This window comes from Biomphalaria glabrata, chromosome 7 (assembly GCF_947242115.1).
Source record: "Biomphalaria glabrata chromosome 7, xgBioGlab47.1, whole genome shotgun sequence".
NCBI lineage: Eukaryota > Metazoa > Mollusca > Gastropoda > Planorbidae > Biomphalaria > Biomphalaria glabrata.
In genome coordinates this window covers 36,606,573-36,623,113 of record NC_074717.1, presented here as the reverse complement: position 1 = coordinate 36,623,113, position 16,541 = coordinate 36,606,573, and the positions used below count along the sequence as shown (strand labels likewise).

Below are 16,541 nucleotides of genomic sequence, written 5' to 3'. Positions count from 1 at the left end.
TAAAAATAAACAGTTCAAGGTGGAAACACCAAAAGGACGTCTTACTCCTTCAAGTGCAAATTTGACAACGAAATTTCCGAAAATCTTTGGTAAAAAATGAATGGCACTATTTTGCCATAGGAGGCGCGGTGGTTGAGTGGTGAAGCGCTTGGCCTCCAAACCGGAAGTCACTAGGATTTTTGCTTTTTGCTTTTGAAATCCTTAGGGCACCTCTGAGTCCACCCAGCTCTAATGGGTACCTGACATTAGCTGGGAAAAGGTACAGGCGGTTGATCGTTGTGTTGGCTACATGACACCCTCGTTAACCGTAGGCCACAGAAGCAGATGACCTTTACAACATCTGCCCTATAGATCACAAGGTCTGAAAGGGGAAATTTGATATGATTTTGCAAGAACCGAAACTTGACAAAGAGATTCATGCGCCCATGCAAACACGAACTCACTGCAGCAGCCACGCTAAATGGTGATGGTGCAGCTGAAAAGGGAAGATAACGTATAACAAATTTAAAATACCGTTTTTGTGTTTTTATTTTTAAAATGCAATATTGTAATGATAGTTAAAAGCACCATTGCTCGGCCTATCTTTTTTTTTTTAAATGCCCCATGATTGACGTGTACCATCTTTTCGCTCTCAAAATATCAGGTCACCTTATTTAGAGCAGTCAAACTGTAATGTAATCAAACCCTGGGACCCAGCCAAAGCTCACTCGTGTAGTTGAAATGTAGAACGAATGGTATTTTTCTTAATCGTTCTCATTGTTATGTTGGAGTGTTCATATGACTAGACCAATATATGAGATGAACTGCGCAGTGGTTTCCAAATCAGGGAGCTCTCCATATAGTTTTCTTTCTATTGGGGTGATTTGGGGCCAATGTCTTATACGGGCCTCTTGGTAGAGAGAGCAGTTTTGGAGGACGTGGTCGGCATTTTCTGGTGATACTCCACGTGGGCAGATTTCACTGGTTCCAATTTTGAGCTTCCGGAACATGTGTTGTCGCATTCTGTTGTGTCCGGATCTGAGTCGAAAGATTAGACGTTGGTCTTGTCGGGATAGCTTATAGTAAGCATCATCTTTCTTGTGATTTGGATGGGAGCTCGTCCATTTCTCATTTATTTTATCTACAATTAATTTCTTCATTTCTTCTGGATAGAGTGCAGAGTTTACTTGTGAGTTTGTTCTCCCACTCTTGGCGAGTGTGTCAGCCTTCTCATTTCCTGCTAGTTGTTAAAGTCGAACATTAATTTTAAACTGGATAAAATTCTAAAAATAAATTCGGATGACTCCACCAGTAGGCCCTACTACCAAGAAAGCTATTAATGACATAGTGGAAGTGAAACTAATTTTCTAATACAAGCAGCATTTCAAACGTTCGGAATAAAAGAACTATCTAAATAGCCGACTTTTATTTAAAAAAAAAAAGAAAAAAAAAGGTTTCAAGCCTTGGTAGGCTATACATATCAGTGTTAACAAAAAAGAAGAGCATATTTTAAAGCCAAAAGCATAGATGACAGAAGAATCCACAGATTCTTCAAAACTATAGAATCTCTATCAAAATAAAAACTACTGCGTAAAAACTACAAAATTGCTATGAATACTGCCATAACAAAACACGCTGATAAAATTGAAGTATAAAATGATACACTGCACATGTGCTAAAGAATATTAGCGAATTCTTAAAGGGAAAAAAAAAAAGATTGATAGTAGGTAATTACAATAATAATTGACAGATTTTAAAAGTTTTCTAAATCTCAGTAACTATTACTAACTATAGCTCGTCTCAATATATCGAGCCAGATAACTAGTTATTATTTTTGTTATAATTATAATTTATAATCTTTATTTGTAATATTGCCTTTGTAGCCAATGTGCTTTGTGGCAAAACAAATAAAATTGTTATTGTTATTGACCCCTTTTTTTTCTAAATTTGAAGTGCGTAAATCGTGTGTAAACAAGAGTTCCTTCCCTCAATGATTCGCTACGCCGGCTTCCAGGCTTTGCGACGTTTGTGTGACTACACTCACTGCGATTGGCGTTGGTTTGTTGATTTTAGATCTACTGTCGGCGAATGTGGAGAACAACGTCACTATTTATGCCACTAGACCTAGTTCTATTACTTCTATAATAGAAAGGTTAACAGCACCCAGCAGAATAAAGTACTTACAATAGTGTTAATATAGAATTTGCACTAGACTAACTACAATGACTCAAAAGTCGTATGCAACAGGTAAGCTTACTAAACTTAGATCTTGAGAGATCTAGTTTCTAGATTAGATTTTTTTTTTAAACTGTAAATAAGCGTGATTTGTTTAGACCAAGAAATATTTGAATTTAATTTTTCATTTTGATCATATTAAGCTTCAGATATTATTTACCTTATCTTAGTCTTTTTTAAGTGTACTGCTTTATAGTAGGCTATATAAGAAAAACTGCTTAAAAACTGCATTGTCATGGCTAAATCAAAATCTAGTTGCTTACAATCTTTCAGTCCACATCTAGACTCTAATATTAGGGTAGTGTAATATTTACATAGTATGTATGACTCAGCATTTTTTTTTGTTTGAGTTTTTTTTGTTAAATAGATCTAGTCTATATTCTAATCTAGTCTACTTAGTTCTAGATTATAGAATTATCAACTTTTTAGCACTTCTCAAAAAAAAAAAAAAAAAAGGAAAATATCCATAAATAATAATTTAATAAATTAAACCCAGTAAAATAGCACCCATTTCCAATTTGATTGACGTAAAAAAAGGCAAAGATATATATTTTTTTAGGTCTATAGACTCTCTATTTTTTTGTGAACTTTTTTTGTTATTAGGTTCTGCCTTTCCACCACTTAAACCTGGTGTGCTGCGACTATATAGCATGAGGTTTTGTCCTTTCGCTCAGAGAACTCGTTTGGTCTTGGCACATAAAAATATTCCGTGAGTAGAAAATTTTTAATAAATCTGGTAGTAATCATTATTGCACATAATTGAAATTGTACAATCTGTGAAATGAAAATGATTACTTTTGTTTTTATTGCAGCTTTGAAACCATCAATATTCATCTTTTAAAGAAGCCAGATTGGTTTTTGGAGAAAAACCCTAATGGCACAGTTCCAGTATTGGAGCTAGATAACAAGATTATCTATGAGTCAACAGCTACTTGTGAATGGTTGGATGATGTATACACACAGAACAGACTCCAACCCACTGATCCTTATGTTAAAGCCTGGGACAGGATTCTTTTAGAATATTTTGGCAAGGTTTGTATTTTTTTCTTTCACATATGCAGAGGCAAAACATGCGCCTGGGTGAAGGTACTTTATTGGCGCCCCGCCTCCCCATTTTCCATGAACATCACATAAAAATTTAGGCTGCATGTGGCGCCCCCCTGAGAATGCACCTAAGGCATCATGCCCCCTTCCCCCCCCCCCTCCACTCACTACATTTCTGTGCATATGTAAGTTATGCTGCTCATTTAGACACAAGTGAACTTGACTGATTTTTTGGTTCTGCTTTAATATCTAAATAAATTAAAACAAGAGAAGCTCACATTGATTGATTTTTCCACCTGGAAAAAACTACTATGAAAGATATAGTTGTTAAAGGAAAAGAAGGCCAATAACCAGGCCATGAAAATGGAATTCAAAAGAAAGAAACTGCATATGAGAAACAAAAGTAAATGAACAATATTTTTGCAGCAGAAGTAGTGTCAATTTCTTATTGGTCTTATTAGTTAATAAGGAACTGTAAGGATTTCCCTTTATTTTCATTTTCAAAGATTTATATTTTTCTTTTTATTTATAAGATAGAGTGCCTATCAAAACACTGTGATGTTTTGTTGTACATTTTGAGACATTTCAGAAGATGCTGACATACACAAAGATTTTGTTTTGTTTTAAGAATTGTATTTCTAGTTTAGTGACATTCTTTAAAACAATTTTTTTTTCTTTGAATAGGTGACTGGTGCATTTTACGGTTTCCTGAAAAATGCTAGTGAAAGAGAAACTCATGTGAAAGACATGCAGAAACATTTCCAATTTTACAATGATATCTTAGTTAAAAGAGGTGGTCCATATTTTGGAGGTAAGCTTCCTATTACATATTTTTACTTTAATCAGGCATCATATTAAAAATGTTCAAACTAAACAATAAATTTTTTTTTACTGCTGGGCAATTTTAAGTATTAAAAAAAATCTACAGCTTGTATCAATTTTGCAGGTTTAAAAAAATGCCAGGTTTCTGCACCACTTTATAAGTAACACTACTTGGTTTTAATTCCATTTTTTTTTGTTTCGTTGGATTAAAAAAAAATCTTACACCTTTAAATGTACAGATCATGGAAATCTGGCCATTTTGTTAACTTTACCATTCAATTATTACAAAATATTTAATTATTAATTATTATTAATTATTTAATTATTAGAACATATTTAATGCCTGCACAACTATTTTTACCCTTGATGGTGCATACTGAATCTGTTGAATAAAAAAATTATTGACGGCTGCAAACTTTCTTATTAATTAGCACCTACATATCCTGAACATTCTGTGAATATTGAATTCATATAGCGCTCTATAGTTGGCCTCTTTCAGTTGTAGAACCACTATGGTACATCTCGAACACTTTTTCATGTGACAGAGGAGCCCTATTTTGGAGAGACACTATTACTGTATAGATGGGTACAAAATAATTATTTTGTAAATTTTATTTGTGTAGTGCATTGCTTGTATTGTTGTGACATGTTGTACTCTTCTATTTCCTTAAAAGGCAAAAGTCCTTCATTGATAGACTTTTACATCTGGCCTTTTTTTGAGAGACTTTCTGGTTTGGCTACTTTGGATCCCAGAATTGCTGTAGATAAGAAAGCTTTTCCAAAGTTGGGAGCTTGGAATGATGCCATGCTTCAAGTGCCTGCTGTGAAATCTCTCCTGTGGGATGGCAAAACTCACCTGCAGTTCTTGTCATCCTATGGGACTGGCAATCCAGATTTTGACATGGGTTTGGAGGAATAAAAATGTCAACACTATTCAATAATCATTTTTACTTTTACATGACTTTAGTACTTGTTTCAACAGTTTTTGTTCATGCCTTAGACTAATGTGGTAGCATTTATCCTTCCAATGTTAATCACCTGCTAGAAGAATGAAGTCAAGGTGATGTGATATTGTGATATTTATATTTTTAAAATATATTTTTCTATGTCCAGTGGATCAAAATTTATTGATGAATTGCTTTTTTACATTATATAAGGGTATTTGCACAATTTTTATTTTTAGTTTTTATACAAATATATTTTTATTATGTTTCTGAGTGTATACAGTATACGTCAATCAATCTATTAGCATTTTTGTTTCGTTTTCATTTCTAGTAGATTGCAATTTTTTGTCTATGTGCTTACATATATTTCCATGTATTTAATAGATTCTTTGTTCTACATTGTTATAAGCAACAACAACAAAGTTACTGCTATGAAATAAAAATTTTAAAAATCTTGGTACGTTTGCTTTTTGTTCAATGTGATTTAGTGTGATAAGTTGTCTGAAACAATTTCATTTTTATTCTACAATTAATGAAAAAAAAAAATATGTAAATGTAATTTTTGATTTTTAAACTAGACATGAAGCAACTGTAATGAATAAAGTCACTTATATTACAGTCTCTAAAAAATAGCTGACTAGAAAAAAAATGAATCTAAAATTACAAATTGCAGTTGAATGTTATTTAAAACAAATGTTATTTAAAACACTCCACAGGTGGCCTGAGAGATTTAACAGTTCGCAGAAGAAATAAAACTTAATATCAACAGAACTATAGTCTAATTTACAAGCAAAATAAAAAAAAGCCACTTTATCGGAATTAATATGGGTCATGGTCAATATTTTTCTACACATTTTTTTTAGATATTCTCTTTCTTTCATTGACTTTTTTTTTGTTAAAGAAGATATTAAGCAGTCCAGTTTTAACGTTTCAGGTATTTACCAGTGACTGGTTTGTGTGTGTCACAAGGCATACACCAAACAGTTTAAACTGAATGGTACAAAAACTTCTGACAACAAATGTGTTAGATAATTTCATTCTAAGTCATTGAGATAGGCCAATCAGTTATTTTATTATGAGCCCGGTATATATATATATTATATATATATATATATATATATATCCTACGTTTTAGCTGGTAGTGTGCTTGTGTGTGATCGGAAATCTCAATGGGCAGGAAACGTCTTCTTTAGAGTATGTTAGACTACTATAAAATTTAATGTAGGTTTAGGTTACAGAGGACCATACATATTTCCTATTCGCGTGTCACAGACCGCACTGCTGCTCAATGGTACACAATGATGCATGTTCTAGCGCCTGCCTCAACTTTAAATCTAAATGCAAAATCATCGGATTTCAATGTTATCCATTATTTCAGTTGCTTATTAGCATAGGAAGTAAAATAAAGCCAACAGAGGTGTAAGGACCTTATCTCAATATCATTGTGGCTTATCGTAACCAAATAACAAATAAAATATTCTGGTAATCCTTCTGTATGCTTTTTTGTGCCCAGAATAATCTCCTCTGCCCTATTCATATGTTGTGATGCCTCTAATGCAAGTTATACAGATGCCTGGCCTTTCGTTCGCCGATTCAGACATTGAAGAAACTAGTAAATAACATTCCTTGGTTTCAACAACGTTAATTAATTACAACAGTGGGTCGTTGCTGTCGTGTCAATAGAGATGTTGCTACTTCAGACAGAGCAATAGGACTTTGATTTGATATATTTACGTCACTAAGTCGCCAAGCAAGTCTAAACGTTGCGACATGTGGGCCTATGTTTTAACTAGGATTCATTTATATCGAAACCCAATGATGTCATAGAGCTAGAGCAACACCATGAGTAAAATGGAGAGACACTTCAGGACAGAAGACTAAAAAGTAAAGCGATAATACATAAAACACTGAACAATAACTTACAGAGAGACACAGAGATAATGGCACATGTCTAATTCGTACAACTGCTCCTTCTTCCCTAGTGCCACTAGAGCGCGGAACAGGTTACCCGAATCCTCCAGGAAAACCAATGATTTATCAGAGTGTTAAGTCTCTAATTTACTTGCACGACTAGATTAACATACACACACATATATAGGCTATATATGTAAGACGTAATTATCTTCTGATTTGAAGGAACGTCTGTAATTGAAAGGATAAAAAGATATAGGCTAATAAAGAATCGGATTTGAAAAGAAATAAAGCTTCCAACATAAACATCTGTGGCAAGGAATTTAAGTGCGCATTGAGTGCACAATACAGTTTTCACCTTCCTTGATGTTGCCGACTATCTAAAATTGGAACACGCAATTTAGACCACGCCCTAGTTTTCAAGCTCCCAAAAAGAGCAAAAAAAGGAAATCCTATGCCGAACTGGGAGTCGACCCAATAGTAAGATTGTGACAGAGCGGGACATGTTCTCCAACAAAATGAATTACGCATAATAAGAGTTGCGATGACATCCTAGTACAACTTGGCGCCACACATTCATGGAGGTCCTCATAGCAGGTGGGAAGAGGCTTCAGACATTACCAGTGGCAGATTTTTGTGGAAACAGCTTGACGGTAAATGCGCCGAACGGCGCCGGAGGGTCTAAGTCAATAAGAATAGCACATTAGTTTTTGAAACAAAACTTTTTAATAGCAGGAAAATGCACTGTAGATACATCAGAATATGCATTTTGTTGGCTGTCAACACCAGAAACAGTGCTTGGCGGCGGGGCTCCCGCTCTCCCCCAGACCCCCTTGCTGGCTAAGGCGAAGAGTCCACATTTTTTCCACTAACTCCAGGAAGAAATTCTAGTGTACAATAAACGTCTTCCGAAAGAAGGAAAGGTCGGCAAATAATAAAGATTATGTACACACACACATACATACATATAAATATATTTTTTGCGGGAGTGGGGGGGAGAAAAAATCCCACCAACCCCCACTCCCGAAAAAAAATCCTGGCTACGCCCATGCTTTACATTAAGATTACTCTTTTGTCTCACACTAAATTTGTCTTACTGGCTGGAGGGGGGGGGGCAACAAGATGTTCTTGAACCCAGGCCCATGGGTACCTTGCTACGCCACTGACTCACTACTAGTGTGATACCGATATTTACTTGTGTAGCAGGCTCGAGCCTGTCTTTATGGTCTCTTAAGCTATGTCTAATTCATTCTCTAATTCTTGTGCTATCACCCAATGCTGCTTTCACATTTGATAAATTGTTATGCTCCAATCAAGAGTTATAACACACATGCCAGTCTGTACAGCTTTTCAGACGCTCTTGAAAGATTTGGATGTCGCTTTAGTAAATCGTCTAAACCTCTAATTACAGGGAAAATGCTCAAGTCTTCTACTTAAAGAGTCTCTTTTCTGCCTTCCCTTAAATCTGGCCCTGCTGCGATAGTTTACAATCAAAGCAAAAGATCCTGCCTGCTAACCCTTGTCTGAATAGATCCGACTTGAACATTACCTATATGTTTTATAGTTTTAGACTTTAAACAAAGAGACAGCAACACTATGTGTTTCTTTTCATGCTCATACTGAGGATGGACGAACAATGATAGACTTGAATAATAAATAGCACTGCCTAGAATAAATTTTGTTTTAAGAAGCACACATAACTGAATTTAGGTTACATGCCAACATTTCGTACAACAAAGTAGTGCTGACAAAATGATGTCTTTAAAATAGTGCCGGGGGAAAAAAAGCGCTCATATCAAATATGCCTTGATCTAAAAATCATATTTTTCTGGAGGCAGCAGAGGTTTGAATTCTGAGTTTTCCTTCTACATCGGCCAGGAGTAACTCGTTAGTTTTAGGTGGCAACCAACCTTTTGTCCTACACGTTAAGCTCCTAAACGTTATCACCGACAGCACCTCGGGGGTGGGATGGGGCTGGGGGGCGCGAGACAGCGTGTAGATTGGTCATGAGGCCATAAGTTGAAAATCTGCAAAATCACTAACTCAGATTTGACAATATGTTTCAGAAGTGAAAAGAAATAAAATAGATTTTAGACACATGCAGATCTTGGTATTATAAAAGACTATAGACTGAATCATTTATTTCAAAATAAAATGCTGCACATATTTGAATGACTAGTTGTGAGGTCTCGCTAATGACACACAAGTCCTAGGTTCGATCCTTATACTAAACAATTTTTGTCAAGGACAAATAAAATATATATTGTTATGACTCTACATTGCGCACTGTCATTAGGTGCAAGACTGTGCACCATGAGACACAGGACAGAGACACGCTAAAAGATAGAGGAAGTCAAAGATGGCCGATAATTAGATCTAGGATGTAAACAAGAAAGAAGTGCTGCTATTATTGGTTACTCTAGTGGTATATTTGTTATCGCATTACTATTGTTTTATTATTAAACTGGTGTTTTGTTATATCCCTTTCGTTGAGGTTTTTTGTACTCGCTGTTGGCTGAGTTACAGCAATAGGTTAAATGTTTTCTTGGAGGTTCAGAGTGTGCCGATTTAAATTACTCCGACAGCGGATTCCAGCGGTGGTTGAATTTGAAATCAATACGATGCCAATGCCCACTCATTCTCATCATATGACCTCAAAACCTTCAATTCGAAGTTTGTTTGTTTCTTTCTTTTCTTTTATGGTTGATTTTGAAACCAATACGATGCCAATGCCCACTCATTCTCATCGTATGACCTCAAAACCATCCATTCGAAGTTTGTTTGTTTTTTGTTCTCGTTTTGAAAGTCTAACCTACAAGAATACATAAGAGAGTTTGTGTTTGCTGTCAAGACCTTGATACCAGCTCTTGTAGGCTAGAGTAGTTCTCACTACGTCGACTAATATAATGTACTAGCCGGACATTACCCGCGGCATGCGGACCTTAGTTTGTATTTACTAATCTAGTGGATTGGTTGGATTTAGATGTATGTTAAACTTAGCTAATGATCCTTTCAAGTTTTTCTCTTTCGCCACGAAAATAAAAGTAGTTTTGCGAAAATGGGTTTACCCGTTAAGACGATACATTTATACATTCATATCTATTAAAAACGAAAGGAGCGCGAGATGAATAGGATACAAAGTACAATTAAAACGGGTTTACCCGATTTCTAAACAAATGGGATTATTAAGTACGCCAGGACGTCTAAATTCGCAGATATAAGGAACGAATTTATGTAAAAATACCTTTGAAACACAAATTTGAAGGCTAATTTCATTAAATAATCAAATCAATAGACTATATTTTATATTTTCATGTGTCAAAGTAAAAAAAAAATTATCTATGCTTTTAAAAATTAGATCTAGATCTAGATCCTTTCAATATAAACATGGTAAACATGGCCTTGATCCATAAAATTGTAACAATTTCTTAGAGTTGGCAACTTTTTTTTTGAGGGTCTTAGGTTTGTTTTAGGGCTACAATACATACGTTACGGTTCCTGTTAATACCCAAGGAACATTTTTGACAATTTTTATCAAGATTGGTCAAACGGTTTAGATTTCTTTGCGGGACATACATACAGACGCCCTACTTCTACTTTATAGCATTAGATAAAGCTAATATCAGAGAGGACGATAAAGTCAAGAAACACAATAGTCAATAATTATATCAATTCTTATCTCACACTCCGGACACATACTTGAATTTGAAATTGATGTATTGATCTAGAACTAGGCGTTAACCACCAACATTGAAAATAATTAAATAGAAGTAAGTTGATGTTTATTATTATATCAAGTTAGAAAACGTTTCATACTACAGTAGGGACTATAATATGTAAACAAAAATATAGTAGGCTAATAATAATATTATAAAGTGTTGTCTTTAAACTATGTGATTCCAGAACTAGAATATAGTAAATCCTGAGACATTATTACTTGGCTACGATGGACTTACTCTGTCTGCCCTCTCTCTCTTTCTCTCTCTCTCTCTCTCTCTCTCCTGCACGGATCCTGGAGACCAACGTCACAGTCTGCGCAGTAGCCTACTAGTCAGTGGCGTAGTATTCATGGCGCGAAGGGGTTTAAATGAACCAGGGCCTACGACCAATAGGAGCCCACAGCTGTGGCATAGCAACCATGGCGCGAAGGAATTCATTACGCCTTGGCCCATGACTCATGGCCAGTTGGAGCCCACAACTTCGGTAGAACATTTATTTGTTCATTTAAGTCGTTTAACTCTGTTAAGAAGTTGTAAAAAACATTAAGTTTTAAGACATTATTACTTTTATGCAGTCCTAACTGAATCAAACGTTTTGACATAATTACTTTTTTTTTTTTTTTTTGTAAAAAAAGGTACATTGGTACATTTAGATTACTCATTTTTTGTCACACACTAAATTTGTCTTATTGGTTGAAGTGGGGCCCACCAGGATATTCTTGAACCCAGCCCACAGGTACCTTGCTACGCCACTGCCTCCGCCTACTTAAATCCGGCTCTGAGCCTAATAATGTTATTTTCTCAGTGAACGTCTGAAAGAGGTCAATTCAACGGTAGGCTATGTCTTGAGCATAGAGAAATAAGGCGACTTTTTTTTCTTTCAATGTAGTCTAATGTTTCAGTAGCTGTAGGCTACTGTTTAGACAGATTCATACAGATAAGATTATCTACCTTAGCATAACCACTAAAATTTTACAAATAAATTATAGCTTTTAGGCCTACATAGCGCTACTTTCATGCTTATAGCATGCTCAGTGTCGGTACTTAGATTATGTTATTCTAGCACCAATTCTTGTTAGATGCATTATTTTTGAACGCACCTTCTTGGTTGCATTGCTTTTTAGCTGATTGAGTTTTGCTGTTACTATGCTGATATAACTTTTCTTTGAGGTTTGTCTGTGTACCCGTGTTTAGGATGAGTATCTAAGGCATTACTTGCATTTCTCAGTTGAATTCGATTAGACTTTTCACTTTGTCGTTCTTGCTTCTCTACAGTGAGTTAGAGATGTGCTTGTAGGTTGAATCTGCACTAGAGTTAGAGTCAGCAGTGGGCCAATGTTGTATGCCTACGTTTGTTGCGTTGATGCCAAATACTTACTATTAATACTATGGGACAGCTAGGTGTAGAATGATTATTTGATTAACGTAACAGCCATATTATAATACTTTTTAAATTCAATGATATAATACTGTATCATTTTGTCCATTGTAAATTACTTTCATCTCATTAAACATTATATTGTTAACATTTCATACAGGAGTCTCTGGACCTAAAAAAAAACAACAAAAAAAAACACTAACTTGAAAAAATAACTCTGGAATCCACAATACATTACAATCTCCACCCTGAATCGAAAGCTCTCTTCCTACTATAAGAGACCATATTGAAAATATAACCCAAAAATCAGACTACATTCAAACAGAGCTCAAGGAAATAGTGAACTCTTTTTTACAAACTCATTATCCTAGCAATCTGTGGATCAGAGTTTACTCGGATGGCTCATCTCATAAAGCCACCACAAATGGGGAGCTGGAATACTCCTCGAATGGTCTGATGGAGAAAAACTAGAAAAATCCATTGCAAATGAAAAGCTCTCTGACAGCCTCAGAGCAGAAAGAGAAGTACTGGAACTAGCTGCTACCATGCTAACAAATCATCCAAGTACCCTTCACAGTCAGATTCAGATTGTCTTTCTAACCGATGCGAAAACAATCCTCCAAAGCTTGGAAAACTCTGATTTTGATTTTTCCTTTATAAAACGACTCAGGACAGCACTTATAAAGCTCAACATCAACAGCAAAAACAACTGTTATTCAATGGATACCAGCACATATAGAACTAGAAGGCAATGAGAAGGCTGACACACTCGCCAAGAGTGGGAGAAGATACTCACAATTAAACATTGCACTCTATCCAGAAGAAATAAAGAAACTAATAGTAGGTCTAAATAAAATAAATGAGAAGCAAGCTCTAATCCTAATCACAAGAAAGATGATGCCTATTATAAACTATCCCGACAAGACCAACGTCTGATCTTTCGACTCAGGACCGGACACAACAAAATGAGACAACATATGTACTGGAAGCTCAAAACTGGAACCAGCGAAATCTGCCCGTGTGGAGTGTCACCAGAGAATGCTGACCATGCCCTTCAAAACTGCTCTCTTTACCATGAGGTCCGTACAAGACACTGGCCCCAAAACACCCCAATAGAAAGAAAACTATATGGAGAGCTCCCTGATTTGGAAACCACTGTGCAGTTCACCTCATATATTGATCTAGCCATCTGAACACTCCAACATAAAAATGAGAACGAGGAAGAAGAAGAAAAAGTTAACATCTATCTAGTTAATTATTTATTTTACGCACGAAGTTGCATGTTCAATGTCATGGGCCCAGGCAAACGAGCTAAGGCTTAACATGCAACCCTGACACTCAGAGAAAATGGTCCAATCTCGTTTGCGGACCAGTGGGGGGAAGGGGTATCTTTAGGCGCTCAGTAAACACAACTCTGCTCGAATCGGGTGTCGAACCAAGAATGGGAAGTGGGAGAAGAAAATGTAAAAAAGGGAAATAGCTCTACATATACAGCCAAAGCTCTCAATCAGTAGCATTTATTTCTCTTTTTCGATATCAAACAAAATAATTAATAATTAATTGTTTTTGTTTTTTTTAATTTATTCGTGTTTTATTAGGTACAACAAATAATTGTATAAAGTTTGAAACTCTATGCGGAAATGGGTGTGGGAGAAATAACGTGTAAAAAATTGTACAAGACAGTCAGAGTGAGTTGATATAAGAAAAACACAACAAAAAACAGACACACACACCCAATCAGCGCTTGATGAATTGGGATGCTGTGTTTTTCTCGGTGACAACGAATGGCCTTGACACACCCTGTCTGACAGTACAATAAAAGATATAAGCTGGTGATTATGATACAAATGATAATTAGGGTCAAAATGTCGTGCAGTCAGAAGAAGAAAAAACTATTTGTATGATACAACTATGTCTGATGACAAAAAAAAAAAAGATGCCTTTCATTTTGTGGAACACATCTAGTGCAAGTGAGTTCAGCAATATTGAGAATAAATTGTGCTGTGTCATCCGAGCAACAAAATGTTTTAACCAATTTTATCACTAGGCTTATCTCTTCACCAAATCCGCGTAATTTTCTATTACTATTGACTTAATTGAGTGCTGTCACACTGAACTACTGATAACTAAAACAACTAAACACGTCCCATAGTCCTCTTTAGTAGGGTGTCAAGATCTCAGGTCTCCAGGAACGCTATTTTAATTTTTGTACATTAGAATAAACGTTTGAGACATTTACTCAAAAAAAAAAAAAACGATTCAAAATAAGTAAGCAATGACTTAGTTGAAATGAAATAGGCCCGGGATCCAGCAGAATACAGAATTAGTCTACTTCTCATGACTTGGCAGTTTACTTGCTCTAGCCGTCTGACGACACTCACAAGAGAAGGTGTTTTTCTCACACACGTTCAGTCGCAGTGTTATGAAGCAAAGACTAAAATGAGTGACATTGTATAAGCCTTAATATCATGGGCGTACCATGGGGGTGGGAGTGTTGAACCATGAACCTCCCCCAGCTACGCCGATGCTTAATATAGATCTAGCTGTCTAGGCTCCGTTCCTTGGTTTGTGAGAAGGTCTAACATTGACGTGAAAACGTTTAGGAATAGTTGGCATGACTTACAGCAAGGTTGTAATATAGTGGTAGACTCTATACCCGTGTGGATCTCCGCCCCCGCGGTGTCACAAGGGTCGATGACACCCGGTGCGGTTAGTTCATGGTCCCCCCCCCCCCCCAACATCAACATTCTCCAAACATTTCCCAATAAACATTATCGTTGGTTTGCTATTTTTGTTGAACCAGTACGTTGAGCTGATTCGTTACGTTCATTGATAGTTGCACAGATGTAAGAGGAGTGTCAATTCTGTTATAAAATCCCATTGTTTAAGACATTTGTTCAATAGTTATTGCATATTTTACAATGCAAGTTATTAAAATTAGAAACAGACTAAGCATCACCTGAACCACTGGCGGATCCAGAACTTTGGAGTGGGGGGGGGGGCGATTTTTTTCCAAACCCTAACCCTAACGCCCAGTAAACCCTAACCCTATGCATAAACGTGCGTACATCATATATATATATATATATATATATATATATATATATATATATATATTCGATATATGAGAATAAAATAAGACTGTTTCTCAATCTTCGGCGAAAAAAACAGAAAACAAAACAGTCTTTCTCTTGCAAGCATGGGGGTCTGAGAGAGTGCTGTAAGCTTCTTCAGTGGGGTTCGGGGCGAAGCCCCGACGCCAAAAGCGTTTTCTTGCATTTTTCACGGCTGAAACGCATTTTCCTGACATCTACAGCTCATTACGTATTAGTGGTGTTCGGGGCGAAGTCCCGACGCCAAAAGAGTTTTCTTGCATTTTTCACTGCACAACGCATTCTTATGACATCTACAGCTCATTATTTATCAGTGGGCTTCAGGGCGAAGCCCCGACGCCATAAGCGTTTTCTTGCATTTTTCACGGCTGAAACGCATTCTCCTGACATCTACAGCTCATTACTTATTAGTGGTGTTAGGGGCGAAGCCCCGACGCCAAAAGCGTTTTCTTGCATTTTTCACGGCTGAAACGCCTTCTTGACATCTACATCTTATTATTCATCAGTGAGGTTCGGGGCGAAGCCTCGACGCTAAAAGCGTTTTCTGGCATTCTTCACTGCAATAACGCATTCTCGTGCCCTACAGCTCATTATTCATTCTATTATAAAGTGCCTTTTGAATAATGAGAAAAATATTCTAATATGAATTTATAGTCCCTTAATACATTGCAAATAAAACCGATTTGTTCTTTGAAAAGATTAGATACCCCACATATTTAGATTAAGGTTTTGAGGATCGCCGCCGAAAAAAAAAATTCGATTAATAATATTCAATAAAATTCTAGCATACATTGTGAGTTATAGTCCTAAATTTATTTAACTAGAAAAATATGAGATAGAGTAAAGGTTGGAAAAAGTCGACTAGGAAAAGATTATCTGGCTTTTGAACTCATCTCAACCGTGACTGTTATATTGAAAAATTTCGTTTGAATTATAACTATCCAAAGCAAAGTCTTTCTTAAAATAGTTATGATAAATTCATGTCAAATTACACAAACTCTGTCTGGAAAGGGCAAGGGCGGTAAAATGAAAACGATTAATTCTCGCTCCTTTTTATAATTTCTGCTATTGATTGCATTTTGCATTAAAGAATAGGGGTTGGGCGACTCGATATAAGAATTTACTTTATAGCATATATAAATTATATTAGTGACAGATTTTTTTAATTTTGTAATTTCTTACTATAATACAAAAAGAAAAAGTATTGATTTGTCCGATGGGGGGAAGGGGATTGCATGTATCGCACTTCCACCTGTTTATATTATATAGATATTCGACTAATTTTGTTCACATACTATGATTTCTCCATAAAAGTAGGACCGCCCCCCCCCCCACTCAAAGGGTTTAGATGGGAAGGGCGGTGGAGGTATTTTCTCTTCCCCTTCCAATCGGCCAA

The 16,541-nt window shown here is 36.1% G+C and overlaps 1 protein-coding gene across 1 annotated transcript; it reads left to right on the top strand.

The window, feature by feature from the left end:
* The first annotated feature begins 2,006 nt into the window (after positions 1 to 2,006).
* Positions 2,007 to 5,484, top strand: LOC106052154 (glutathione S-transferase omega-1-like). The gene is made up of 5 exons (XM_013207459.2): positions 2,007 to 2,226; positions 2,818 to 2,923; positions 3,027 to 3,246; positions 3,943 to 4,069; positions 4,755 to 5,484. Exons 1-5 carry the CDS (start codon positions 2,202 to 2,204, stop codon positions 4,997 to 4,999), a joined length of 723 nt encoding a protein of 240 aa, XP_013062913.2. The 5' UTR covers positions 2,007 to 2,201; the 3' UTR covers positions 5,000 to 5,484.
* Positions 5,485 to 16,541: the final 11,057 nt, after the last annotated feature.

Bases quoted from the DNA above. Each gene is read 5' to 3' on its own strand.
- LOC106052154 (XM_013207459.2), top strand. From the start codon at position 2,202: ATGACTCAAAAGTCGTATGCAACAG. The intron at 3,247-3,942 runs GTTTGTATTTTT...TTCTTTGAATAG, and splicing joins TTTTAGAATATTTTGGCAAG to GTGACTGGTGCATTTTACGG. The intron at 4,070-4,754 runs GTAAGCTTCCTA...TTTCCTTAAAAG, and splicing joins AGGTGGTCCATATTTTGGAG to GCAAAAGTCCTTCATTGATA.